General features: G+C 43.7%; 2 protein-coding genes across 3 annotated transcripts in view; both read right to left on the minus strand.

The window, feature by feature from the left end:
• The window catches only part of DUSP16 (dual specificity phosphatase 16), a 176,195-nt gene extending 149,862 nt beyond the window's left edge, over positions 1 to 26,333 (minus strand). For both annotated transcript variants that reach the window (XM_032391798.1, XM_032391792.1), the window contains exon 1: positions 26,249 to 26,333. The gene's annotated coding sequence lies outside the window, so the exon portion shown is untranslated. The remainder of the gene's footprint in view (positions 1 to 26,248) is intronic.
• On the minus strand, positions 1 to 26,334 carry GPR19 (G protein-coupled receptor 19). Its single transcript, XM_032391799.1, has 2 exons — positions 26,249 to 26,334; positions 1 to 5,863 (listed from the first exon to the last, which is right to left on the minus strand). Exon 2 carries the CDS (start codon positions 5,839 to 5,841, stop codon positions 4,594 to 4,596), a length of 1,248 nt encoding a protein of 415 aa, XP_032247690.1. The 5' UTR covers positions 5,842 to 5,863; positions 26,249 to 26,334; the 3' UTR covers positions 1 to 4,593.
• Between the last annotated feature and the right edge of the window lie 1,101 nt (positions 26,335 to 27,435).

Raw genomic sequence — 27,435 nt, forward strand, 5'->3', positions numbered from 1 at the left:
AATTTTCACTAACGTTTAAAGAGTTATTCAAGGAGAATGCACCTGCCTGGAGATTCAGAGAGCCCAGAAGTGTAAACGAATCTAGATAGTCAGACAGAATATACATCTATTCTCAGCTACTGTGCTGCCCGTCTCTCTCCCATCCAACTCCTCACAGCTACTTCTCTGCTCCCCCATTATCTTTGCCATGTCCTCATCTTTGCACACTCAGGGTCCTACTAGCAGAATCCAGTCTTCTTAAAGAGACTATTCTTTGGAAGACACAACGGGGAAGCAGAAGAGAGGATGCACTCAAAATTCCCTTAGAGGAGTTTTAATCCATATCTAGCTGTTGTGGGCAAATCACTGCTCTATTAACTGCCTGCTGAAAACTAGATGATGTTCTCAAGCTTCCAGACCTACATCCTAATCATGAAGCCAGATACACATGCACCCATCATGGCAGAGCCCAGAGCTCCTTGGCAGTCTTTTCCTGCAAAACTAAAATCGCACATTCTTCAAATTATAGGTGAATCCTAATTGTAGAGCCCCTAACTGTATAACTCAGGGTTGATAGGGAGTTTTTCAAAGCAATCTTTGAAAGAGGCTTCTTCTGGAAAAGAATATAGAACTTTTGAACGGAAGTGTTCAGCTGAGCAAAAAAGTTCAGAATGGTCCAGGCTGTAGGGGACCAAAAAATTAAAGACGGTCTGAGGGAAATGAGAGAGGCCACAAATAAATTTAACCTAACGTAAATTTAACTGCCTACTAACCAGGAGCATAGGAACATTTACTCTTAGGGCAAGTCTGGATTGCACTGCTATGAAAAGGGCCACGAATTCTCAGAGTGGAATGGTACAGGGAGCAGAAAAGAGAGAAAGAGGCCTGGGTTAAGTGTGGGCGGCACGACCACCACTTTGGGGTCTGATGGCATTTTTCAAAAATGATACCATTTGTAAAATGGGTTTAAAATACTATTTTGACTGGTGATTTCATGTCCGTAAAGAGTATTAATTATTTTGGGATTTCCTCCAATGTTTAGATGCTCCGTCTTTGGAACACACTGATTGATTAGTTAATCTACAGCTGCTCCTGGTGCTCAGCAATTTTCCCTGTCTTGTTGCTAGGAGACCAGGACTGCTCCGAACCGGCCTGTGTGACAGGCATCGTGAAGAGGTGGTGGGCTCTGCCGACGAGCCACAGTGCCATCAAGCGGTCACTCTGCAAAACGGTTCGACAGAGTGGGTTTGTGTCCCCTGTTCTCTAATTAGAGCACTCAGGTTGTCTCGGTTCCAGATGAATTAGCCGGTTCGCTGAACCGCGGGGAATTGTGTATTCTCTCCGTGCTCTTCCGCACACAGTGAGGGGTTTTTTCCTTCGATAAATGAATCATGCCACGGCAAGCAGGATGGTGAAGTTAAAAGAATGCTGGATGGGTTGGCAGAAGGCATTTTAGTTCGCCCCTACTCTGACTTCTCTTGGTTGTAATGTCTTCCTCTAAACAAGGAGGGGCGTGCGCGATGTCTCTCAATGTCCCTTCCATCCCCAAATCTCCAATTCTTTGCTTTCACACGCAGTTCTTCCCCAGAGGAGCTTATCCCTGCAGCTGATCCTGGTCAAGGAGCTCCAGCAGACCTCGGTGATGTGGCTTCACGGTGAGTTTGAGCGGGTGGAAGCAAGGCTGGAGGGGGAAAGGCAAGGACTGTGCCCACCACCAGAGGCCAAACTGCCAACCTTCTCTGGCAAATGACTGCTCCCACATGTTTGGTGGAGTCCCCCTGGGTAAATCTGTCCTTCCTGAGCAAGGAATTCTGGCCCAGGGAAGCAGCTCCAGGCATCCTGGGTAAACACCTGTGATGTAAGGTCCACAGAGAAGTGCATCTGAGCAGGATGTGCTTGTGGACTCTCAGCAGAAGGCTGGCTGGACTCATGCTTCCACTGAAGATTAGAAGAGCAGGAGAAATTTGCATTCCACCCACAGGATGCACCCCTGTCCCTTCCTCTGACAGTCTCTGGGAGCCAGGTAGGAGGATTGGCTCTACCCTGCACCCTGCCCCCCATTACCTTTCTTCAACTCCTGTTTGGAGGCCCCATGAATCCAGATTCATGGTGCACCTCAACATGGACCCAGTGTGGAGACTGGGGTCATTTTTCACTCTCTCCAACAACCTGCTTCCCTGTGGATTTAACTCTGGGCAGATGTGAGTTATGGTGAATGTTGTGCTTGTCCTGCTGGGACTTATACAAATCTTCATCAATCTGTGCATTATGTCCAGTATCCTCTGATTTCAGGATCAAGTGAGACAACCGGAATCCTGAATATTAAACAAGCCTGAACCAAAATACAGTGAATTATCAACATGCTAAGAGAATACAGCTGAATTATCGTAGGCCATGAGACTATGATTTGGTTGACACTTTTGTCATTATTGGGGGGATTCTTTAAAAAAAAAAAACCATGAGATTGTCTCACTGAATTGCCACCTATTGGGGTAAACTCACAGAACATTCAAGACAGAATGGAGCTTAGTACTCATCTTTTAGTTTAAACTGAGACCTGAAAAGATGTATCAAAATAAAATTGAGATGAATTAAATTTAACTTTTTACAATCTAACTTCAAAAAATTACCATATTTAAAGGGATCAAAATAAAAGTATGCACAAAAAAATGGACAAAAATGCAAAGGTCTTCTCTGTTTTTTAACAGGTCTGAACCTCCGAATTCAAGAGCCAATGGGAGAACTGTCTAGCTCATTCAGTCATTTTAGAGTGCCATCTGCTGATGGGATAAGTAAGAAGATGAGGAGGAAAAAGAAAAGGAAGAAAAATATGAGATGTTCTTTTTCTCTCTTCAATCTGTTGATTGAAGGAAGCACCTCCACTTAAAAACATCTCTGTAGATGTTTTGCAGATGAGATATTTCATGGTGTTTGTTCCTGGCCCTGAATATCAAACCTAGTCTTGTCTCGTTTCTCTGTGATTGTATCTCTGACACTCAGCACCACAAGTCCAAGAACCTATCAACCTATCCATGGCCAAAGAAAATATGAGGGCCAGCTCATCAAATTTCACCTAGACTCTCTTTTTAAGAATGGCCAGATTTTCTTAGACCTTCCTTAGATTTCCACCAAGGCAGCAGCCAGGAGGCCCAGTGAGGCCTGGCTGGGACTGGCCACTCACGTGTTCCTTAGAGAGACTTCTGTAATGTCAAGGGAAGAGTGACATACTTGCAGTGAGAGGACCCAAGTGTGACTACCTGCCCTGTCACACTCCAATGTGGGCAAGTCACACACCATGGCATCCCAGGTTCCTCATCTGTGAAGCAGAGGTGACAAGTACATTGCAGAATTCTTTTGAGAGGATAAAATGAGATCGTGCTGGTAAAATCACTAACAACTGGAATTATTATTTGCAGCTCTGAACTGGGATGTGAAAATGCATACATGTCTTGTCTGTAAGCCTTTTATTATTTAAATAAGAACGTTTTTTAAATGTGCTGGCCCTAGATTTGAAATAACCGAAACTGACAAGCAGAGAAGAAAACCTCGAGATATCACAGGCAAAGAAGAGTCTGGGCTTGGCAACGGTGTGATGATGTATCCTACAGAGAAATGAGGGGAAAGAAGTGCTGGCAGGGGAAATGGCCTCATGTCCGAGTCTCTAGGACAATGAAGAAGGTGTTCCTTGTCCTTGGTGTCTTTGTGTGTAGGGTAGGGATGGGCAGCCAAAGACCTCTGCCCGAACTGCAGAGCCCAGAGAAATGCCACCTGCCGTTTCTCCCGTTGGCACTTTCTGGGCTTGCCTAGCAAAGACATCTACTCATTGGCTTGAGTTTAACTCAAAGAAGGGAAGTAAACGTCCCAGACACAGCCTAGATGGGACACAGATGTGAGAAAAACATCATGACTTCAGAATTTTCAGGGCATCATCAGTTGCTTAGGTTAAGGGAGAATGGAGAGAGAGACAAAGAGGGAAATTAGGCAACTTGATTATCACTTCTCTTTCCCTAAGAATCCTGATTAAAATTCAGTCACAGAAGGCTTCCCAGCAAGTTCCAGTATATTCCATCCTATGGAGTGCATCCCACAGGAGATCTGGACAGTGGTTACTCGGAAAAAGGTGATGTAAAAATATGTACAATATTAACACTCCCTCAATGTTACTTAGTTGGAGTAATACAAGTCTCTGAAATAATGTGTCACATTAGATTTCATTTGGAACAGAAGCCCACAGTTACAAAATTTCAGTAGGGAGGAGAAAAAGCAGACAGAATAAAACTAAGTAGAGTCATGAGTCAAAGACTGTGTGTATGGTTTATGTTTTTTGGACCCAATAAGGGTAAGTAAAAAGTAGAAAAGCATTCTCTTTTTTATGCATGTAACTAATATAGTAAAAGGATTACCAACCATAGCTCAAGGTGAAAGCTTCCTCTAAAACCAAAAGCAACCAAAATAAAACCACAGAAATGATAATAATTAAATGCATTTTGCAGCATAAAACATTTCCCTCAGAAAGTTGATTAAAAAAAAAAAAACATTTAAAAAGCTCCTGTTTTTAGAGTTAAAGCTTTTTAATCTCTGGCACATAACAATAATTGAAAGAATTCTGCGAAATTACACAAAAGTATTTGGTGGATTTGAATTAATGGGCCAAGCAAGCTTTTTTTCCTTGGCTTCTCTGTCAAATGAATCATAGATCGAGTCTTTGGTTATAGTTTTGGCCGTGGGAGGAATTTCTGAAATGCCAACGTAGTTCTTTTTGGCCATCCTTGAACTGGTTGTGATAGTATAGGCATTGCTTCGGTAACATTTCATTGAGGACATGCAAAAAGTCTCTTTCATTCCTCTCCTGAAATTGGCATTATAGATGGAATACAGCGTAGGTTTAGAGGCCGAAGAACTAAAGGATATCCACGTGATAGCTGTGAAAACAAGGGAACTTTTCTTAGAGTCTCGTTCATGGGGGTGCCACAGCTGAGCCACATGGAAAGGCAGCCAGGAGAGGAAAAACAACAGATTTAAAATGAGGAACATCTTGATCGTTTTCACTTTTGTCCTTGGGACAATGTTCGTGGTCCTCCTCACTGTTCGGCCATCAGTGCCAATTCTCCAAATGTACTTCACGACCTTCTGGTAAAACAAGATGATGAGGACAGACGGCATGACGAAGCTCACCAAGAAATGGATGATGGTATAGGCAGTTCCTTCCCAGGAGGAAGGGAAGAAATAGTTGCAGTGATTGTCCCAGCTGGAGCCAAAGAAAAAGAACACGGGGGTCACAAAGGCGGCATCGAAGATCCACGAAGCCGCGATCATTTTCTTGGCTTTTTCTCGGGACACCTTGAAGCTCAGGGGATAGACAATGGTGTAGAACCGGTCTATGCAGATGGAGAGGAGAACATAGATCTGGACACCGGGGGTGAGATACTGGAAATAGCGCACAACCTTGCACATCACGCTGCCCAGCGTCCACCTGCCAGTGGCGAACTGAAGCAGGACGAAAGGCGTGCTGGCCACGCTGACGAGAAGGTCAGCACATGCCATGGAGACCACAAAGTAGTTGGTGGTGGACTGAGTCCTCCTACTCCGGTGGATGACCAAACAAACCAGGGAATTGCCAAAGACAGAAAACAACCACAGGGCCCCAAAGAAAATGCTGGCTGTGGCCACTTCGCCAGGTTTCAGCCCAGGCTGCAGGTCTGTTGTGTTGCTCCTCCAACCGCGCTCCTCGTGGAACGCCGTCCGCTCGTGGCGTGGCAGGGCGGAGGCTGTTTCCGCACAGCTGTGGTTTTGCAGGGGCACCAGCAGCGTGGGAATAACCAAGGGCGGCTTGCCGTTATCCATTCTGTGAGCGAAAACCATACTCACTTGTTTCCTCTCAGTTCTGGATAAGAAAAGAAGAAGGAGGCCTCCTGTTAAAACGGTGTCATAAAGAGCGACTCCTACGGCTAACGATCTTATCTGACACTTAGATGGGTTGTCATTCGCCAGGAAGGAGGACTTGAGCCTTGGCAGGACAACTGGACTCCTATCCAGAAACAGCCCTGGCTCCGTCTCTCTTTCGTTTCAGGAGCTGTTTTAGCTGATCCCAGCTCAAGCTCTCTCTGGCCTCCCCTTCTCTTGACCTTTCGTCAAGTGAGGTGGACTCCAAGCCCCACCCCTGAACATCCCCTTGGCGCCTTCACTCACTGGGGACCACAAAGGGTGAGGGTGCTCGGATCTGGCTCATGGTGAGGGCACCACCCCGCAAATGAAGAGCCGGTGGAATACGGGGCCAGTAGGTGAGAAGTTCCTAAATGTCATGACACTAAAGCAGTAAGGCTGTGAGTGGAAGACGTGGGCAGATGGAAACACACAGATGTCAGCTATGGAAATAGCTCCTGGGAATCTGCAGTCAGACTGGCTGGCTCCTGCAAGTGGCCCCGTTCTTCCTTCTGCAGAGTTTCCAGTACAGAAGCATTAGGGAAGTACACGGAGCCACTGTATGTAACACTTAGAAGAGCCAGAATAGCACCTAACTAAATGATATCTGAGAACGGCTCGCTTTTTTTCCCAAAGATGATGTGCTTCATGTTCTAATAGCTTTGCCACGTATCCAGGACATATCTTGATGCCCTTCTGCTGTTACTGTTTCACAAAAGGACATATTGACGGGAGAACATACAAGACGTCCTCTAAAGAATGTACCCAGGTTACTGGAAAGCTTATGGCCTCTGCATGATTAAAAGCAACCAACTATTAACTGTTACTCAGCAGCTTTTTAAAAGCTTATGATCCTTAGATATAGAAGAATATTATAAAGTTTAGCCTTTAGACGGGCGCCTGGGTGGCTCAGTTGGTTAAGCGACTGCCTTCGGCTCAGGTCATGATCCTGGAGTCCCTGGATCGAGTCCCGCATCGGGCTCCCTGCTCGGCAGGGAGCCTGCTTCTCCCTCTGACCCTCCCCCCTCTCATGTGCTCTCTCTCTCTCATTCTCTCTGTCTCAAATAAATAAATAAAATCTTTAAAAAAAAAAAAAAGTTTAGCCTTTAGTTTAATTTTGGGGGGAACTATTTGGTGAGGAAAAAAGTTATCTTTTTTAATAGGTGAAACAATTATATAATTGTGGGCTATTCAGTTAAAACTGGGGTGACTTGGGTTGCAGTTGGATTATTAAGGTCTAATTTGATCTGAATCTATGAAGCAGAAAAGAGAAAGCACAGCACCTAAATCCAAAATAACCAGAGGGTGCCTGGGTGGCTCAGTCATTAAGCGTCTGCCTTCGGCTCGGGTCACGATCCCAGGGTCCTGGGATCGAGGCCTGCGTCGGGCTCCCTGCTCAGCGGGGAGCCTGCTTCTCCCCCTCCCTCTGCTTCTCCCCGTGCTCATGCTCTCTCTCTCTCTTTCTGTATCTCTGTGTCTCGAATGAATAAATAAAAATTAAAAAAAAAAACATTAAAAAAAAAATAACCAGAGCAATTCCATGTGGGCTGTGGACGAGGGGAGGGCACTCCAGCAGCAGGCTCCAGCAGGGCCCCGTGTCCCCCACGGTGGGCTCCTGTGACTAGCCTCACAAAGAAACGTTCCTTAAGTTTTAGAGGTGGGATTAAAGAACAGGTTTTTTGTTTGTTTGTTTTTTAAGATTTCATTTTTTTAAGTAATCTCTACACCCAACATGCGGCTCAAACTTAAAACCCCGAGATCGAGAGATGCACGGTCCACCACTGAGCCAGCCAGGTGCCCTAAGGACAGCTCTTAACGAAAGAACGTTCTTAATGGCCCGCTTTTCCTTGAAGGACTTTTGCGCTAATTTGTGGCAGGGAGAAGAGTGTTAATATATACTGTCCTCACCAAGAAACCACATTCAACAAAAATCTGGAGCTCAGGGCAATAATGTAGTAAATGCCAGTCCCGTATTATCTTCAGGCTTTTTTTGTCCATGAGGCAGCCCTACTTGATTTCTCAAAAGAAATGTCGTAATTAGGCATTTGACTACTAGAAGACCTTTAAGCATGGATGGCTGGTTGACAGTCAGTTTTAAGAATAGCAACCATACTTCCATATAAAAAAATCAGGATACGCAGCCTGAAAACAGAACATAAGATCTAAAATTAGCATTGTCCTAGAAAATCTGGAACGCATGACCCTTCCACTTCTAAAATTGAAATTATCTCTTCACCTTCGTATGTGTAAAACCTACAAAATGCCCCCAATTTTTTTTAAGGTTTAAACTTTAGGGGTGCCTGGCTGGCTCAGTCAGTGGAGCATGCAACTTGACCTCAGGGTTATGAGTTCCGAGCCCCACGTTGGGTATAGAGATTACTTACAAACAATATCAATAAAATAAAATATTTAAAGTTTAAAGCAGATGAGCAATTTTCCCAGGCAGAAGGAGCTGTTCTAAACTTTTTGGGGATGCCTGTGGCCTAAATAAAACAGAAGTTGGTGGCACAGGCACTAGTCTGCAGTCAATACACATATTTTGAAACCTGTGAACTTACTTTTGTTTCTCTCTTCCTCTCATAGCAAAACCCTGCAGATGAAACTCAAGTTCACCACCACAACTAAGGCACCGTGAGGCCTCCCATCTGCCATATTTCCTCCAGCTGCATGTCACCAGTGAGTGTGTCTGCCCACTCCTCTAGCCCCACCACTGGGAAGCAGAGGATCCCACTCCTCAGAAACTGGACAAGGGAGCCTTGAGGAGCTCCTGAGTCCAGGTCTCCCCTGATGATGGCACAGCTGTTCTGACTCTACCTAAAACTGCTGCAGCCCTGTTTTTTCACTCAATAAACCAAGACACTATGCTAGGTACTAGGGAAACAAAGATTAGTAAGGCCCAGAAGAGGGCAAATGTATAAACAAGCTGCCTGACCATATTATAACTAAATTCTGTAATAATTATAACTGATGCTAACAAGACAAGGAGCTAAGTGGCAGAGAAAAACGAGGATCCAATTTTGTACGGGATAGGAGAAGAAAAGGGAAGATTTCACAAAGGAGGTGAGGTCTGAGTAGGGGATGTGGAGACTAGAACTTCTTCAGGAAGACAAGGGAGTGAAAAAAACATTCCAAGGGAGAGACAGAGCATGTGGAATGGTTGGGGGGGGGTCATCTTTTCTGGGTTGATCGTTTTGGGGCCCTTTTCCTTTCAGAGACAACATTTTCTGCAAACCACACCTCCCAGACTTTATCGTTTCTAAATGCCCTACAATCAGACTGACCTAACTTTTCCCCAAGGTTACAATGAGAGGTTACATTTTCTGCATTCATGGGCTGCGATGTGGTCAGACAGTGGATGAGATTATTGACATATCCAGAATGGCTGCGGTATCCTCGTTCACACAGCACTTTACTACAGCATTTTCCAAGTGTGTTTTGCTTTATAGCAACGGTTCTCTAGCTTAGCAATGCATTGGACTCTTCCAGGGAGCTTTAAAAAAATACCCCTGCCCTGTTCCTACCCCCAAAGATTCTAATTTAATTGGTCTGGAGGGCAGCCTGGGCAGTGGGAAATTTCAGGGTTCCCCAGGTGATCCTAATGTGCAGCCGAGATCAGGAATCCCTGCTTTAGAACTGTTTCCATGTTTCTGTCTTCCCCCACCAAGCTGGGGGCTCCCAGGGGAAGAATGTTATTCTTTTTCTTTACATTAATAATTGTTTATTAAGTATTTACTAATGGAATCTGTAAGGACAGAGAACTGAAATGCATGACTCCTGCTCTAGGGGGCTCTGCTAGGAGAATTCAACCAGAGATAGAGAGTGATTGTGTCTTCTCCTGAGCTGAAACACTGGTGACCATGGAGACGGGGAAAACAGACTCCTGAGCAGAGCAGGGCAGGCGAAATTGAAGTCACCCTGGACTACTGCTACCTGCAGCAGAATTCTCATTGAGGGGAGAGTTAAGGTAGCTGAGGTGTCCTCAGACAGGCTTCTGCAATCCCCACTCTGGAAAAAAATTAGTCTGCCATATTATAAGTAAGTTCTAGGGTCCCAAAGTAAAATTTCAAAAAGGTCTCCCCTACTCCATTAAGTTGGAAATAAATCCCTCTTCAGGGGAGAGTTTCTGAAATACAAGGGCTGCTTAACTAATTATGTCTGGGTCATCCATATGCAGTAATATTAACAGCAATAGGAAAGACTTCTTCACCTCTTTCCTGCTGAACCTATGTCTTCCCATCCAGACACACCCCACTGAGTTGAGTAGTGAAGGCACTTATTAAAATATATCTCTATCACCTGGGTGGCTCAGTTGGTTAAGTGTCCAGCTTTTGGTTTCAGCTCAGGTCATGATCTTGGGTCATGAGATCGAGCCCCACAGTAGGCTCTGCACTGGGCATGGAACCTGCTAAGATTCTCTCTCTCCTTCTCCCTCTGCCCCTCCCCCTCCACTTTCTCACTCTCTCTCAAAAAAAAAAGTATCCAATACTTGAAAATAAGGCAAAGAGAGTCTAGCATACCTTTTTAATGTCATGCCAGGACGTTGTTAAATGGGCTTCCCCAAGAATTATTTAATTCTCTGAGAGAATGCATCCATGCTTGATTTTGCTATTACTATATGACGAGAGCCCAGACAAGGTGAAGGTACATGCTAACGTGCAGATTTCTGTCTAGCAGAAAAAATAACCCCCAAGGTTATGAACTTACTGCTCTGTAGGACATTAACCAGTTTTGTGTCTATCTAGCCATCTTATGTCCACCTTCTTAAAAAAAAAAAAAAAACCAACAATAACAAAACCCTATATATACCTATTTTTATTCAAATGCTCTTGGAGCCAGGCTAATGATCTCACTGGTTCCTTCAGTAGTAAGTTGATAAATCTCTGACATACATTCATCCTCTATTTGTAGAAGAATCATTATTTTATTTATTTATTCTTTTATGGGGGGAGGGGCAGAAGGAGAAAGAAAGAGTATCTTAAGCAGACTCCACACCCAGCATGGAGTTGATCCCATGACCCTGAGATCATGACCTGAGCCGAAATCAAGCCTCAGACGCTTAACCAACTGAGCCACCCAGGCACCCCAAGAATCATGATCTTAGCTTTTTGAAAATCACCCTGAGAGGTGGATGAATGTATGAATGATGAGAAACACAAGAAAGGACCACAAGGAGGCACAGAGGGGCTCAGCTGACAAACTCTGTGTAGTCACAGGTCTGCCAGGGGCGATTCCTGTCCAAGCACATCAACTTCTGCTTAGGCTTGTTCCCAAGTCCAAGAACCCTAACAACTGATTTCTTTTCCCTCATGAAATTATAAAGATTCACAGACATTCTCACAACATAGGAGGACCATTTTTATTTCTGACATTTGTTCAAAAATTTAATGTCAAACTAGAATTTTTAGAATGTTGAATTTTTACACGATTTGGTTGGAAAAAAAAAAAAACTGTAACATTTTCTGTAGAATGGTAAGCATCTGCTGGACCGAAGCCAACACATAAGATAAGGCTGTTTATTAATGAGCAATAAGATTAATTACGAGGACAGCAGTTATAACATTAATACTACAGAGAGTTGATAGATATTTTGTGCTTATCATGTGTCAGGTACCTTTGAGGTAGGTAATATTATTAGCTCTATTTCACAGATGGGAAAAACTGAAGTTCCTCCCCAAGATCATAGTTATAAACGAGTCACCACAGGATTGCCTCATTCCAAAGCCCATGCTCTTAACCACCCCTGGGGCTTCATGCCTGGGGAGGCCACAAAAGGCGGGATCTGAATTCAGAGGGTCAAACTGGCTGTACACGGATAGGTTTTTCTTGACTCCTCAATCAAACAGAGGAATGTAAAATTATTCTGCCACAGCCTCTTGCCTACCCACAGATACATCTGTTCAATATGCTAGCTCAGAAATATGTGACATAGTGAACATTTGGGGGGAAAAAAAAATCACTCCCACCACATACTGCACGGAGGCTTGGCATCAAAAGTGCAGTAGACATGTTGGTCTGGAAATACAGCCTTTCTTCAGAATAGAGAGTATGAGACTACTGGAAATCCATTATGACAGATGATGAACTGTTGTAGCCTTTAAACACAGGATGAAAGCAGAACTCCAAACCAGTGTGAACTGAAGTGAGAAGTCTGATCAGTGGTATTAGCCCAGGTAAGAAATTGTCTCCTTTAAATTTTAATTGTTGTAACTTAGAGAACATGGTGGTGGAGATTTTCTCTTAAACCTTTCATGGTGATGTACACTTTGTGTATACGTGAAAATAAGAAATGCCCAGAACGGGGTGGGTGCCTGGCTTGCCTAAGCTGCCCAGAACCAGCTGTGCGCATTTCTTCCCAACTCCAAGTTCAATGACATCATGTTGGCATAAATCAGCCACAGGAGGAACAGTCACACCATGGAAATGGACAAACACCACAAATGAGGTTTTTTGCCCCCTGTGCAGCCAGTTGTCCCACATTTACCAGCCTACCAACTTCCAGGAGAACACCGTTTACAGGGCGACATCTCCCGAAGCCCTGAATTTACAAACGGCGAAGGAGGCCACAGAAGGTGTCAGAAGCTTCCCGAGTGGCTCTCTTGCTATCTGGCCCTGAGCTCTGGCTCTGGTGTGCACACTGAGCTAAGTGCTTCATGACTTTGGTGGGGGCACAGGAAAACCAGGGAGGATAAGACACATTCTCACAACGCGCCACCCAGGTACGGCCGCCAGATGAAATACAGGGTGCCTGGTTCAATGACATTTTCTTAGCATAGATATGGCCCATACAATATCCCATACAATATTCAACTGGTGTCCTCTATTTCTATTAGCTAAATCTGGCAAACTTACACCCAGAATGGAATCCTGTGCTGAAAAACATCTATTTATCATCTCACAATACAGGGATATTGCAAAGTGGATATGTACGCAGGCTTTGAGGTCAGACAGCTGAAGTGCGAATCCCACCTCTGTCACACACTAACTAGTTGTGTTACGCAGACACGTTATCTAACCCTCTTGAGCTCGTTTTCTTACCTGTAAAATGAGGATAATTAGCCCCTATCTCACTTGATTACTGTGAAGGTTAAATGAGATAATACATGCACAGGAGTTAAATGAGTTAACACAAGTCAATCTGCCTGGTATGAGGAAAATACTCAGTAAGTGTTATCCCTGTATGGTTCTATAAACTATCTAACACGGTGTCTAGCACATAGCAAGTGCTTAAACAATTAGCACTCTTGGAGTACCTGGGTGGCTCAAGTCAGTTAAGCGCCCGACTTCGGCTTAGGTCATGATCTCAGGGTCCTGGGATCCAGGCCTGTGTCGGACTCTGCGCTCAGTGGGGAGTCTGCTTGTCGCTCTCCCTCTCCTTCTAACCCTCACCCTGCTCCTGCTCGCTCGCTCGTGCGCTCTCTCTCTCTCAGAATCTTTTAAAAAAAAATAGCACTCTTATGGAGGTTCCTCAGAAAGTTAAAAACAGAACTACCTCATGATCCAGCAATTGCACTTTTGGTATTTACCCAAAGAATAAAAAAATACTGATTCAAAGGGAAACATACACCCTGATATTTATAGCAGCATTATCACCAATAACCAACTTATGGAAACAGCCCAAGTCCATCGACTGATCAATGGATAAAAAGATGTGGTGTGTGTATGTGTGTGTGTATGTATGTATGTGGAATATTACTCAGCCATAAAAAAGAATGGAATTTTGCTATTTGCAATGACATGGATGGAGTTAGTATTATGCTAAGCGAAAGAAGTCAGTCAGAGAAAGACAAATACCATATAATTTTACTTATATTAAAAATTTAAGAAACAAAGGAGCACAGGGAAAAAAGAGAGAGAGAGAGGCGCCTGGGTGGCTCAGTCATTAAGCGTCTGCCTTCGGCTCAGGTCATGATCCCAGGGTCCTGGGATCGAGCCCCGCATCGGGCTCCCTGCTCAGCAGGAAGCCTGCTTCTCCCTCTCCCACTCCCCCTGCTTGTGTTCCCTCTCTCGCTGTGTCTCTCTCTGTCAAATAAATAAATAAAATCTACAAAAAATAAAAAAGAGAGAGAGAGACAAACCAGAAACAAACTCTTAACTATAGGGAATAAACTGATAGTTACCACAGGGGAGCGGATAGGAGGGTGGGTTAAATAGGTGATGGGGATTAAGGTGTGCACTTGTGATGAGTACCAGGTGATGTATGGAAGTGCTGAATCACTGTATTGTACACCTGAAACTAACATTATACTGTATGTTAACTGGAATTTAAATGAAAACTTATTAAAAAATTTTAAAAATTAGCACTCTTCCAATTATTAGCCCATTAAGTCTTAAAAGCCATATGACAAGCAAATTTTAGTAACCACATCACACATCACATACTATAGAGTGATAATACTAACATTAGTCACATAATTTAGCTGTGTTAAGAGTGGGTGGCTTTTGGGGAGGAGCCTAGGTACCTAATCATCATTCACATTGTTGGGTTTTAAGGGGAAAATCACTGAGATCCAAATAAATCAACACAACCTTTCTCCAAGTTGGGCATGATTTTTTTAGTGACATACTAACCCATAAAACTTTTTTCTATACCCTAAACCAAAACATGTAATACAATGAATTGAATATTTCTCAAAAGCATCTAAAATCCACTCTGCTAAATTACTTCCATTAGGTAATTTTGAATACTTGCAAAAGAACCTCATATTTCCACTGAAAAGAACTTCCCCTCCACCATCTGAGACTCCTAGTATCACAGGCTTATAAGCCTAGAATTTTCTTGAATGCCATTTTCCCCTTTCCTGCTATATATTATATATTATATAATATATACAAGTATTCCTCCATAATATTCCAACTCTGTGCCTTTCAATCTGTTTCCCGACTGGGATCAAGCTTAGTTTCCTAAGATCAGACTGGGCACACCATCTTTGTATTTGGATACTGGTTGTCCAAGGAACTAGATTACTCTTCTACCACCTTTATCTTTCTTTGTCCTTCATGCGAATTTTATTTTATTTTATTTTATTTATTTATTTATTTTTTTTAAAGATTTTATTTATTTATTTGACAGAGACAGCGAGAGCAGGAACACAAGCAGGGGGAGTGGGAGAGAGAGAAACAGGCTTCCTGCCGGGCAGGGAGCCTGATGTGGGACTCGATCCCAGGACCCTGGGATCATGACCTGAGCCGAAGGCAGACGCTTAACGACTGAGCCACTCAGGCGCCCCTTCATGCGAATTTTAAAATATCAGAAATAAAGAGTCAGCATCATAGGAGTGATTTCTGGAAGTGAGGAAGGCTTCTATCCCAACTTCTCTTACCACTAGGGCATAATTCTTTTAAAGTCAAGGCCCCTATTAAAATGTAAATGCTTCTTGGTGGCGCCTGGGTGGCTCAGTCGTTAAGCGTCTGCCTTCGGCTCAGGTCATGATCCCAGGGTCCTGGGATCGAGCCCCGCATCGGGCTCCCTGTTCAGCGGGAAGCCTGCTTCTCCCTCTCCCACTCCCCCTGCTTGTGTTCTCTCTCTCGCTGTGTATCTCGCTCTGTCAAATAAATAAAATCTTTAAAAAAAAAAAAATGTAAATGCTTCTTTTTTTCTAAAAACTATTTTATTTTTAAGATTTTATTTATTCATTTGAGAGAGAGAGAGAGAGAACGAGTGGGGGGGAGGGGCAGAGGGAGAGGGAGCAGACTCCCTACTGAGCAGGGAGCTCAACGCAGGACTTGATCCCAGGTCCTGGGATCATGACTTGAGCTGAAGGCAGACACTTAACCGACTGAGCCATCCAGGGGCCCCAGAATGTAAATGCTTCTTAAAGAGTACATATTTTTACATATTATCAGTAGAATGGTGATCTCTGAGATCTATGGTCTTAATGGAAATGAAAACAGAAGAGATGCTGAAACAAAAGCCTTGAGGACAGTCAGCATCTGGGAGAATGGGGATGGGGTGCCATTATGGCAGGGAGCAGGTGAAGGGTGAAAGACTGATGGAGAAGCACCTACTTGACGGTTCTGTGTAGGGATGGCTAGCATTGGAATAAATGTTGCACCCAAAAAGAATGTAACAGAAAGGAGCCCAAGCTTTACCCCACACGGTTTCTGTTGGCCGCAAGCTGCAGTCCTCCCAAAATTCTTTACAAACAATGTTGCAGGAGAAAATGTTAGGTCATATTGGCACCCCACTGTGGGTAAGTATAAAGGACACTGGCCAATATTTCTCACCCTACTGCCACTTAGTAGAGTCCTGCGTAGGAGGGATGCAGCTCCAGATTTAATAACACTGAACTTCTCCCTCTCTCTACTGTTCATGCAAAATCTGTAAAGTCAGATAAAATGGGGGGAAAAAAGAGAAATAAACACCAAGAAACTTCACCCTAAGAAATGACTATGTTGTTACGATGGTATATGTAAAATCATCTTCTATTATACATTTACCCAATAGTCTTTTCATACATAGTATGAACCAGGATTGTGCTAACTGCTGGAAGTACAGAAGTTAACTAGATAGACAAGGTCCCTGCTTCTGTGGAGCTTATCTCTAGGGGGGAAAACAAATAACAGCAAAACAAATACATACATAGTAAAGAAATGGCTGGCGCTATGGAGAAAAACAAAGCAGAATGAGGGACCAAGGGTCCACGGGAAATGGAAGGACAGGTGACTGGATGGTCACCTAATGGCCATTCCCAACTTCTCCCTTGCCTTCCTCTATCAAGAGGCTGAAAAAGCAAGATAACCACTTTCCGCTATCCCTTGCAGCTAGGGATGGTCACATGAACATCATCTGCTTCTGGCAAGATAAGAGGAAATCTCTAGGAGGGTGTTGGGAAGCTCTTGGAAAAATGTTTCTTTCTTGGTAAGAGGAAAGAGGCATGCAGAGAGTGTTCTCTTTTGTGGGCCTGGCTGCCCCTTGCTTCTCCTTTGTAAACTGTCATGTGAAGATGGTAGACTCTCTAGGACTCCTGCTGCAGACAGATGACAGGACAAGGAAATCAAGTCACCAAGCTGCCTTGCATACCAGCCACCTTTCAGATCCTGAGCAATGTTTCAGGCTCCTTGGGGCCTGGCCTTAGTACTTGTGATAGGCAGTTTCCCTTGAGGCAACTCAGATTTCTCTGCAGTCCAAAGAACCTACCACACAGTGGGGGGCGGAGGGGGGAAGAGATAAAAAGGGGTAAGCGGGGCCTGGAGGGACAAAATGCCTCTGGGAACTTCCTTGCACTCTTGTACCAGATGGGTTCCCCAATTCTCCCACACTATCTTCCCTCCCCAGGAAGCAAAGAATGCCTTCATTTCTGCTTAGAGGAGGAAGGAAGCAGGGTAAAAGGAGGAGGCCTGACTCCCTCCCCTGCAGGTCACTGCTCCATGGAGTCAGTGCTGTCCACTGATAACTGCAACTGGAAGACTCCACCACATTGTACAGAGGCAAGACAAGTCCCTGCGGGTACTGATTTGTGCTGTGCTCCTCGCTGAGATTTTCCTATTCCCTTCTGAGAATGAACCCAGACCCTAAATGCTGCCTTGTCTTGGAGGAGAGTCGTATCGCTGGGCCCCGAGACAACCCTGCTTCCTTGGCTTTCGTGTGTTATAGGCTGAGTTCTCTGAGAGGACTTCTACAGAGTGTAGGAGGGAGAAACAAGGATGTCTGAACCAGGATGTGGCTACGGCCCTTGGAGCCATGCAAAAGGCAGGCCTGGATGGTCACAAGAGATCTTTTTGGGGATGACGAAAACGTTCTGAAATTCGATTATGGTGATGGTTGTGCCACTCTGTAAATATTAACACAAATCACCGCCTTGTAACTTAATATGAGTGGGTGCTATGCTATACGAATAGAGCTGTTTAAAAAAAAAAAAAAGAAAAGGAAAAGATAAGCTTGGGACCCTTGCCTCACTTCCCCACTGCACTCCAGGTAAGTGACAAGTGGTAATGGAGGAGTACAGCTAGGGGGCTGGATCCAAGGCCGGACTTAGAAGTACAGTCCGCCGCCCCAGCGGGGTACCAAAGCCACAGATCTCCCAGCTTTCAAGGACACACACCAGCTCAGACAATCACATGTCTGCTATGACCAGAGGGGATCCAAGGCTAGAGGGACCACCCCGTACATTTTGCTGGGTTTACAAGCCCCAGGACCTAGAAAGAGGAAGAGAGTCCCAGTAATGTTTGTCACTGACTTTCCCATTAGCCTGGTAGGATGGAGTCTTGCAGAATGGCCCCCTAAAGATGTCCATGCCACACAGCAAAATTGTATATCTGCATATACAATTAAGGTTATGAAACTTAAAATGGGAAGATTATGCTGGATTATCCAGGTGGGCACAAACTAATGAGCCCTTAAAAACAGAGCATCCTCTCTGGTTAGAAGCAGAAAGATGAGCAAAAAGAAGTCAAACAATGATTCCAAGCATGAGAAGGAGCTGGCTCTGCGATACAGGGGCTCCCGTGCAAGAACCAGGGAGAGGCCACTAGGAGTTACGGATGGCCTCCAGCTGACAGCCATCAAGAAAATGTGACCTTAGTCCTACAACCACAAGCCACTGGATTCTGCCAACCACTGCAAAGAGCCTGGAAGGGGAATCATCCTCTCAAAAGGAACACAGTGGGGCGCCTGGGTGGCTCAGTCGTTAGGCATCTGCCTTCGGCTCAGGTCCTGATCCCAGGGTCCTGGGATCGAGCCCCGCGTCGGGCTCCCTGCTCAGTGGAGATCCTGCTTCCCCCTCTCCCACTCCCCCTGCTTGTGTTCCCTCTCTCGCTGTGTCTCTGTCAAATAAATAATAAAATCTTAAAAAAAAAAAAAAAGGAACACAGTTCTGCCAACACCTTGATTTCAGCCTTACGAGCCTCAAAGCAGAGAAACCAGCCAACCCACCCAGACTTCTGACCTGCAGAACTGTGACATAAGAAACAGCTGTTATCTTAAGCCACTAAATTTGTGCTCATGTGTTCTGCAGTAATAAAAACTAATTCAATATAGCCATTTCTTAGATAATTCAGTGTGAACATTAAAATTCATACCAGCCATCCTATCACTTTCCACTACCCCATCAGCATCTAGAGTATCAGAAACCTTGAGAAGCTTGAATAGTGTAGTGCTTTCTGGTTCACCTGAGACATGGGACTGGGGGCTAAGAAACCTGGGCTCTAATTCTGAATATAAGCACTGAACAGCAAGACAAGAGACACAAGGTCTTATTTCTAAGGACCTTAAGTAAATCAACCTCTCGGAATCTCCGTTTCCATGGCTATAATATAAATGAGTTGGTCTAGATGATTTTTGAGGTCCTTTTAGCATTATGAACTAAAACTGATAGGTAGACATTGTGATGAGCACCACACATTTGTTTAATTTATAACTCACCACTTTCACCTGGCAGAGAACTCACCCCAAGAGTGCATTTTGATGGGAGGAGAGGGAAGCTGGTTAGGGCTGCTGGGGCTTCTCTGAGCTTCTGATATCCAAGATCTAGAGTATGGGTCTCCAAAGGAGGGATAAATTTTCTTTCCCTAGAGGCCAGCTAAGCACCCCTGTCCCAATAATTATCTTTGAAGGGCCAACAATTTCTTACTGAAGATTCCCTGCAAGAAGTTGTCTGGTCAAAGAGGACTTCCAGCTGTGTCTGTCTGCCTTTCTATCTACTACCAAGCTTCTCAGAGGGGAGAGACACTTACTAGAACCCCTGGCTGTCCTCTACCAATTTCCTACACCTCTCTTCCCAGTATGGAGGCTTTCAAATTCTGAAGGAAACAGTTTGGCCAAGGGATCTGCACCTCCCCAAATTCAATTTATTTCATTTTTTGAATAGCTGCTGTGTGCTCGCTGAGTCTAAAGTAGAGGCAAACAGTTGTTCTGGAGGTAAGCATTCAGTTTCATTTTCAAGCTTGTATTTCAGTATCAACATCTCTAGTTGTGCAACTTAAATAGGAAAGAAGTGAGGAGGCAAAGACCAGATGTATCACACTCAAAGCAAAGAACTACACAGTAGGTGCAATTTACAGCAATTTGAAAAGAAGGTGAACTTTTTGTTAAGCACGGAGTACAAACACTAAACAAAGAGTTACTAAGAACTGTTTTTCAGAAACATATTCTGTCTTACATCAAATTCACAGCAACACTCAAGGTAAATTTTGATCTGCACCACTGTCCTCAATCAGGGTGTTCCAAGAAAGCAAACCTTTAAGTTCATGGAGAAGTTAGATTTGAATTTGCATTCATGTGCATTTTTCATGGACAAATTATGCAACTGTACGTAGTCAGCTGTCATTGAAAATATGTTGAATGTGTATTTGCATGTTTCACATGGTTAATATATATTTTAGTACCGTATATTTTTGGACATCTTTTTTTTTTTTTTTTAAAGATTTTATTTATTTATTTGACAGAGAGAGCGAGAGAGCACAAGCAGGGAGAACAGTAGAGGGAGAGGGAGAAGCAGGCTCCCCGCCAAGCAGGGAACCCGATGTGGGGCTCGATCCCAGGACCCTGGGATCATGACCTGAGCCGAAGGCAGACGCTTAACCATCTGAGCCACCCAGGCGCTCCTGGACATCTTTTAAGTTAAAGTGATACTGCTGTCATCTCTCAGTGCTTCCTACTTTAATCCCCTCTGCGCATCAGTCATGCAACCCAAATCACCAACACCAGCCATTTTTAGTCTTTCCTCCTCAGAGACAGATGTGACAGTGTGTTCATACATGTGACACACTCCTACAGATATATTCAGAACTATGTGCAACTTCAGGAGCTTGATCTGTAACTCCAACAGAGTCCTCAACCTAAGAAATCACGTGGAGAAGAAAATTATTATGTAGACATCCTTAACTTTATTCTAATTAATTAAAAAATATATCACTAGCAAATCTTGGTATTTGATTTATTAGCACGCAATAATTTGCAAAAGACATCCTTTGTTTGGGACATATTTTGACACCATGGTTGATAAGCGCTGCCCTGCTACACCCTAAGTGTACACCTGAAATCTGAATTTTTTAAAAAAGATTTAGTTATATATTTGAGAGAGAGAACATGAGAGAGAGCGAATGAGCTGGGGGAGGGGCAGAGGGAGAGGGAGATCTCAAGCAGACTCCCCACTGAGTACGGAGGCTGAAGCGGGGCTCAATCTCAGGACCCTGAGATCATGACTTGAGCCGAAATCAAGAGTTAGACACACTTAACCGACTGAGCCATGCTGGTGTCCCTGAAATCTGAATTCTTGAAGGCTAAGGGTGCCTGTCACAGAGAACCAGGGAAAAGACTGTAAGAGAGAGAAATACGGTTATTTTTCCAACTGGGCAACGGTGGGATACTATAAACCTGTTATAAAAGTCTACTAAGGAGCATTTTTCTGGAAGTGACTAATCTCCTACCTATGATCTATAAAGCCGCTGATATTCCAAAAGGTTTCATAGGCTGCAACCAAACTTGAAGGTATGTTTCCTTCTTTAGATGTGGAAGAAAAGAACTCTTAGCAGATTTTAAGTATGAAGGGGCTACATAATGCAGTGATTGGGAGCATGGGCTCTTAGAGCTGTGGTTCACAGGTCATTCTGCCTCCCAGGGGACATGTGGCAATGTCTGAAGGCATTCTTGATGTCACACCTGGGGGAGGGGGGTATTACTGACAGCCAGTAGGTGGAGGCCAGGGACGCTGCTAACCATCTACAATAAAGTCGGACAGCCCCCCGCCACACAGATGTAGCTGGCCCCAAATACCAACAGTGCTAAAGTTGAGAAACCTTGCCGTAAAGCAACCAGCCTGGGTTTCAGATCACTTAATACCTGTGTAGCCTCTACCAAGTTACTTAACATCTTTGTCCTTACTGTCTTTACCAATGAAATTAGGATAATAATGGTACCCACCTTATTGATTTGTTGTGAGAATAAAATAAATGACGCAAGAAAGGAGCTAAGAACAATGTCTGAGACAAAGCCAGTGCTCAACAAATGTTTCCTTTTGTAATCACTGGATGTACTGAGAAAGACTGAGAAAGAAATATACCAAAATTTTTTTTTTTTTTTTTTAAAGATTTTATTTATTTATTGGAGAGAGAGAGAATGAGAGACAGAGAGCATGAGAGGGAGGAGGGTCAGAGGGAGAAGCAGACTCCCTGCCGAGCAGGGAGCCCGATGCGGGACTCGATCCCGGGACTCCAGGATCATGACCCGAGCCGAAGGCAGTTGCTTAACCAACTGAGCCACCCAGGCGCCCTATACCAAAATTTTAATAGTGGTTGTTTCTAGGTGGCAAGATCATGATTGGTTTTTATTTTTGTTACACTTCTTGTTTTGTTTTTTTTTTAAAGATTTTTATTTATTTGAGAGTGACAGAGCACTCAAGTGAAGAAGGGGGAGATGAAGAGGGAGGGAGAAAGATTCTGAAGCAGACTCCACACTGAGCACGGAGCCCGGCATGTGGCTCGATCCGAAAACCATGAGATCATGACCTGAGCTGAAACCAAGAGTCAGATGCTTAACTGACTGAGCCACCCAGGTGCCCCTATTTTCCTTACACTTCTATAATTTCTCTTCATTTCCCAAATTTTCTAGAACTGTATTTATATTAACTTAATATCCAAAAACATATTTATTTTTAAAGAATACAGAGGAAAGAACTTTACTTGTGATAGAGCAGAAAGAGCAGGGGGAATTCAGATCCTGGCTCTATTTGCTGTGCGGGACTCTGGGCAGGTTGGTTAATGTCGCTGGGCTTCAGTTTCCTGGATCAGAAATGGGGGCTAATAACCTATATCGCAGAGTCTCTATCAAGATTGCACATGACAGACATCCAGTGCCTAGGAAAGTATGCCGAATGAGAGGCTCCCTGAGATGATAGCTTTAGAAGTTTAGCCAAGGGAAAATGACCCCATAAACAGGAAAATATATTCATTATGGTACCCCTCTTTTACTTTTGAAACTGTCCTCTTGGAGAGACCACCTCTCAGCTCATGCCGTTTTTTTGTCCTGGTTCATAAAGGAGAAGTTGCGTCCATACTCTGGTTCTTCTGTCCATTGCTTCCTCCTTCCCTACGTACACATATGCTAGGAAATGATCCAGTCATTGGACTCGCAGGGCCTGACTCAGGTGGCAGGGTTTACTAGCAGCGGGCAAGTGACTGTGCCTGAAAGGCAGGACCCAGGCCTCACTTTCTCATATCTGTGCCCCATGCTCACTGCCCCCTTCCTATCTCCTCTTTCATCCCTAGCCTCCAAGTTGAAAGCACATTTGGCAAGGCCTCTCCATAAGGGGATGCCTCTCTACTTTCTCTCTGTTTGATCTTCTCCCATTCAGCTGGTTGAGTAGAGCTGGTAGATTTGAGAGATGAGTGGGAAGCCCAGCGAGGCTTCCAGACCCAAGGCTGTAGAGGACACCAGTTGCACTTCTCTGAGAAGCCCTGCAGGAGTGTGGTGGGCATGCAGCGCATGCCTGGCCTTACTGGGCTTCCAGCAGGGCTGTTTCTTTTGCACAACTCACTCAGCAGGTAACACTGGAGGTAAGGAGGATGAGTGGATAGGATTCATGGACCCACACCTTATCTACAAACCCTATTCTTCCTCTCCTTAGTGACTTAATTAGATGGGAATAATAGAATAGGTTATGTTTGTGAATATCATCGAGAGACGTGACTATTTTATTTTTTTATTTTTATTTTTTAACATAATCTCTACACCCAATGTGGGGCTCGGATTCATGACCCTGAGATCAAGAGTAGCACGGGAGCTCCAAGAGAGAGGATTATTTTAACCCCAGTTAGCCTGCTAACTTGAATTCAAATCCTAAGCAACCTTTCCAGATACCCTGAGACAATCTTTTGCACTCAAGTCCTAGCTGCCATGGTTTGGGAAAGGCAGCCTGGCTCCAATCTACTCTGACACTAACGATCCCAGGGTTCTCTGTGGGGGAGTCCTCTAGTCCTGTGAGCTCTTGGTTCGGCATTCTGAGGCCTGGGAGCCACAGCTGATTAGGAGAAGCCTGCCTGGGGCCGGAACTGACCTCAACACGTTCAGTTTCAACCCAAGGTGAACTATTTCAGTGTTGGTAGATGGTGCCAGGCAAACACAAGAAGAAAATAAGACTGTTAGGGTGCCTCTATATCTAGATATAAATAAAAATACCAGGAGAACTTCATTCTAAAGATAAATGAAATGTCAGGGGGATTTGTAATCCCCAGGAAAGAATTTATGGATAGTTCTTGGACTCTAGTGTGCTACTGCTCGAGTTAGTCTGACTGGCATGTATAAATTTCAGACATCATTTTGGCTGTTGTCAAGGTCTCTCCCACTACACATGTACTTCTTCACTGTCCTCCCTATAAGTACATGCAGAACAAAATAGACATGGGCCCCCAAACAGGCCCCAGCAGAATGCTTTCAGAGCTTTTGCAAATGGATATCGAGAGCTTACCATACACCAGGCCTGGTGCTAAGTGCTAGAAACCCAATGATGGAAGATATAGTCCCTTCACTCAAGAAGCTCACTTCAGGTGACTATAATAGTGTAAATGTGGTATTTGTCCCAGGAAAACAGATTTCAGCAGGGATCCAGGGCTTAATATAAAAGACGGAAGTTCAGTATTGTAGGGGACACAACCACTCTTCAAAGTATTCTTCAGTGAAACCCTGAAGGGAAATACCTCATTTAGTAAAGAATTTCACAATTTTAGATTTCTATCCCTTTTCTTCCTCCTTATTATCTTTAACCTAGTAATTTCCCTTAGTTTTTCTGTAGCATGTAAGATTGAGATCAGTCATCATCTATTGTCAAGAGCCGGAAGGGAAACTCCACAGACCAAAAGGAAGAAATCTTTATATTTCAGAAATTCCTAGAAGTTAAGAAAAAAATTCCTTTTTCCCTTAAAAACCTAATATAATTTGCAAAGAGAGTAATCTATTCCCTTGAAGTATGGTAATATTATTTTAAACCAACAGATCCAGTCCATTCGATACCATAGTTTGTATTCATAATTTTAAAAAGTTTTTAATCTATTTATTTTATTTTGAAAACCAAGTAAATGCTTTTTAAAGATAGTATGTTTAGGCTGGTATTATTACTAAGGTTCAGAGGATGAAAGAATGTTAAGTTCAGTTTAAAAAAAAAATCAACCATGATGTAATTCTAGATTTCTTTTTTGCCTTTGGACATCATTTGGTCACCATAGTAACACAGTATTTTACTACCAGATATCTATACAGCACAAAAGGAAGAGAAGAACAGGCAATTACTTACTGGGTTATTTGGGGGTACAGAAGGTGACTATTGAGATAATTTAAGATTAAATATAGATTCCACTGGGGATCTGTTTCAGCCAGGCAAGCTGATTTGTTCTTCTAGTAGCGTCAGCTGAACAAAATTTGTAGCCAAATCAACTGTTGACATCATTTGAAATAACACAAGCAGGGAAGAAGCATAGGTTAGTAGTTAAAATCATGGACTCTGGGGTCAAGTTTCTTGGGTCCAAATCCTGTTTCTAGTATTTGCTAGCTGTGTGATCTTGGAAATGTTCCCTAACTTCTCTGTGCCTTAGTTTCTTCATTACCAAAATGTGAGTACTATTACCTCCCCCAGAGGGTTATTATAAGGATTAAATGACTATTTGTGCTTATAATGATGTCTTGCACATAGCAAGACCTTTTTAAATATTTGTTAAAGATGAAATAAAATTTAAATTTGCTAGCTTCCCTCTTTGTGCTGGGTAGAAATGGTCAAAGATACCAAGATTTGAGTACATGGCAGGTTATTTTAGCCTGTAACTTTGGAAGATTCCTTTGAGAACTTCCTGGGAGGCTTCTTGATAGCTATTCTGTAAGATTTGGAAGTCAGTGGCACTCTACTATCCCAAACAAGAGATGGAAATAATCATGAGCTCTCCTGGTATCAGGAACATCAGAAGGCAGACAACTGCACAGCACAAAGAAACAGCACGCCTGCCCACTCAGGCTCCCTAAGCCACTGCCAATCACCTCTGGGAACACGGGCACACAGAATAAGCAACTGAAAAGGGAGACAAGATTTTATTGCAGTGGCAATGAAATTTAGTTGATTTCAGTAATATTATTTGTTTCCTCTTTCCAGCACTCAAAGAAAAAAATCACTGTCATCAATTAGTGCTTTGTTTTATTAATTATCACTGCACACAATTTCCATCAATTTTTCTTCAACAGGCACTTACTCTGGTGAATCATTCATTTTACAGAACTATCTAAGCAGCTTTTCTAGACCTGTAACAAATCTAAAGCCCCCTAACCAAATCTAAGCCAGGACAAAATTCTCCAAATTGCCTGGAAAAAAGAAGGTATTATGTCCTGTAAGCCAAATTTCAGCCGCGATACCACGGGATCCCTAGCACATACCTTCATCTGGACTTGATTTCAGAGATGGTCTCCTTGGGTCTTCTTGGTCAGGAACAGCGCTTGCATAGGAGTTTGGAGAATGCCATACACCACCAGGAAAGCTTGGGAGCACATTCATTTCTGTCCTCTGCCTTCCCCTTGGCTCATAGCCTGCTTCCTGGTAGGAAGACAAGATGACGCTGTGCTGGTTGACTGTTAAACCATCTTCCCGCCCCCAGCCCACTCTCTTGGTGCCCCTCCCTTCTCCTTTCCAAGGCTCTGGAATGTGTCACATGGGAAATGGATCATGTGGCTCAAGGGGAGAATGTGGCCATCTTCTATCTCCCTTCCCCCACTTTTCCTTTCAGGAGCAAAGCAGCAGAAATCTCTGACCTGATTGGCTCTGACCAAAAATCTCCATATGAAAAGGAGAAAATTCAACCAAACCTCCAGCCTTCTCCACTTTCTTTTTTGTTTTATTTTTCATCTGAACATTTTATTCTGGACATTCAGAGTTGCTTGGTAGGGAGGGGAAGGATACTTTCTTCCCAGCCTCTTTTTTCTTTCTTATCATCAACACCCTAACGTGACAAGGTGCTCCCTCACTCCCCTCTGGAGCCCCCTTAGCACGTCTGAGACAACAGAGTGTTCAGCACCAAGGACAGCGTTACACCCCCTTCAAGCGTTCATTAAAGGCATTTGTCTATTTCACTCTCAGGTAAATAAAAATATTTTAAAAATATTTCTCTGAGGCCTTGTGTCTAAATATAAGTCAGGCCATATAATTAGGGCTCTGACTTCCCCTACTATCAACTTATTGTTACCTTATAAACATAAATATAATTTTTATGTTTCATTAAACCCAAAAAGACCATCCCATGCCTACCTCCCTCCCAGTCCCCATTCTACCCCACCATCCCCACCCCTTAGATACGCTCCATGTTTTGGGGGGAGGAGAAATTCTCATAACATAGTTTACTATACGCCCATATATCTATGCTTATGGACAAAACAAAATAAAACACAGAAACACATAGGATTTTTTTGAGTGTGTATGTCAAGATGTCCTTAGCCCCATTCCTAGGCCTCAGGCAGGGTTGAATTAGAGGCAGGGAGGGAGCCTGGTAGAAGCTGTTTTGTGCAGGGTCTATCCTGCTTTGCTGACGTCCCTGTTGCCATGGTGCTAGGTAACTGCTGAAGGGGATGAT

Source organism: Phoca vitulina, unplaced genomic scaffold (genome assembly GCF_004348235.1).
Source record: "Phoca vitulina isolate PV1807 unplaced genomic scaffold, GSC_HSeal_1.0 scaffold64, whole genome shotgun sequence".
In the NCBI taxonomy this organism is placed as follows: domain Eukaryota; kingdom Metazoa; phylum Chordata; class Mammalia; order Carnivora; family Phocidae; genus Phoca; species Phoca vitulina.

Coding starts and splice junctions, on each gene's coding strand:
- GPR19 (XM_032391799.1), bottom strand. CDS start 5,841: ATGGTTTTCGCTCACAGAATGGATAACGGCAAGCCGCCCTTGGTTATT.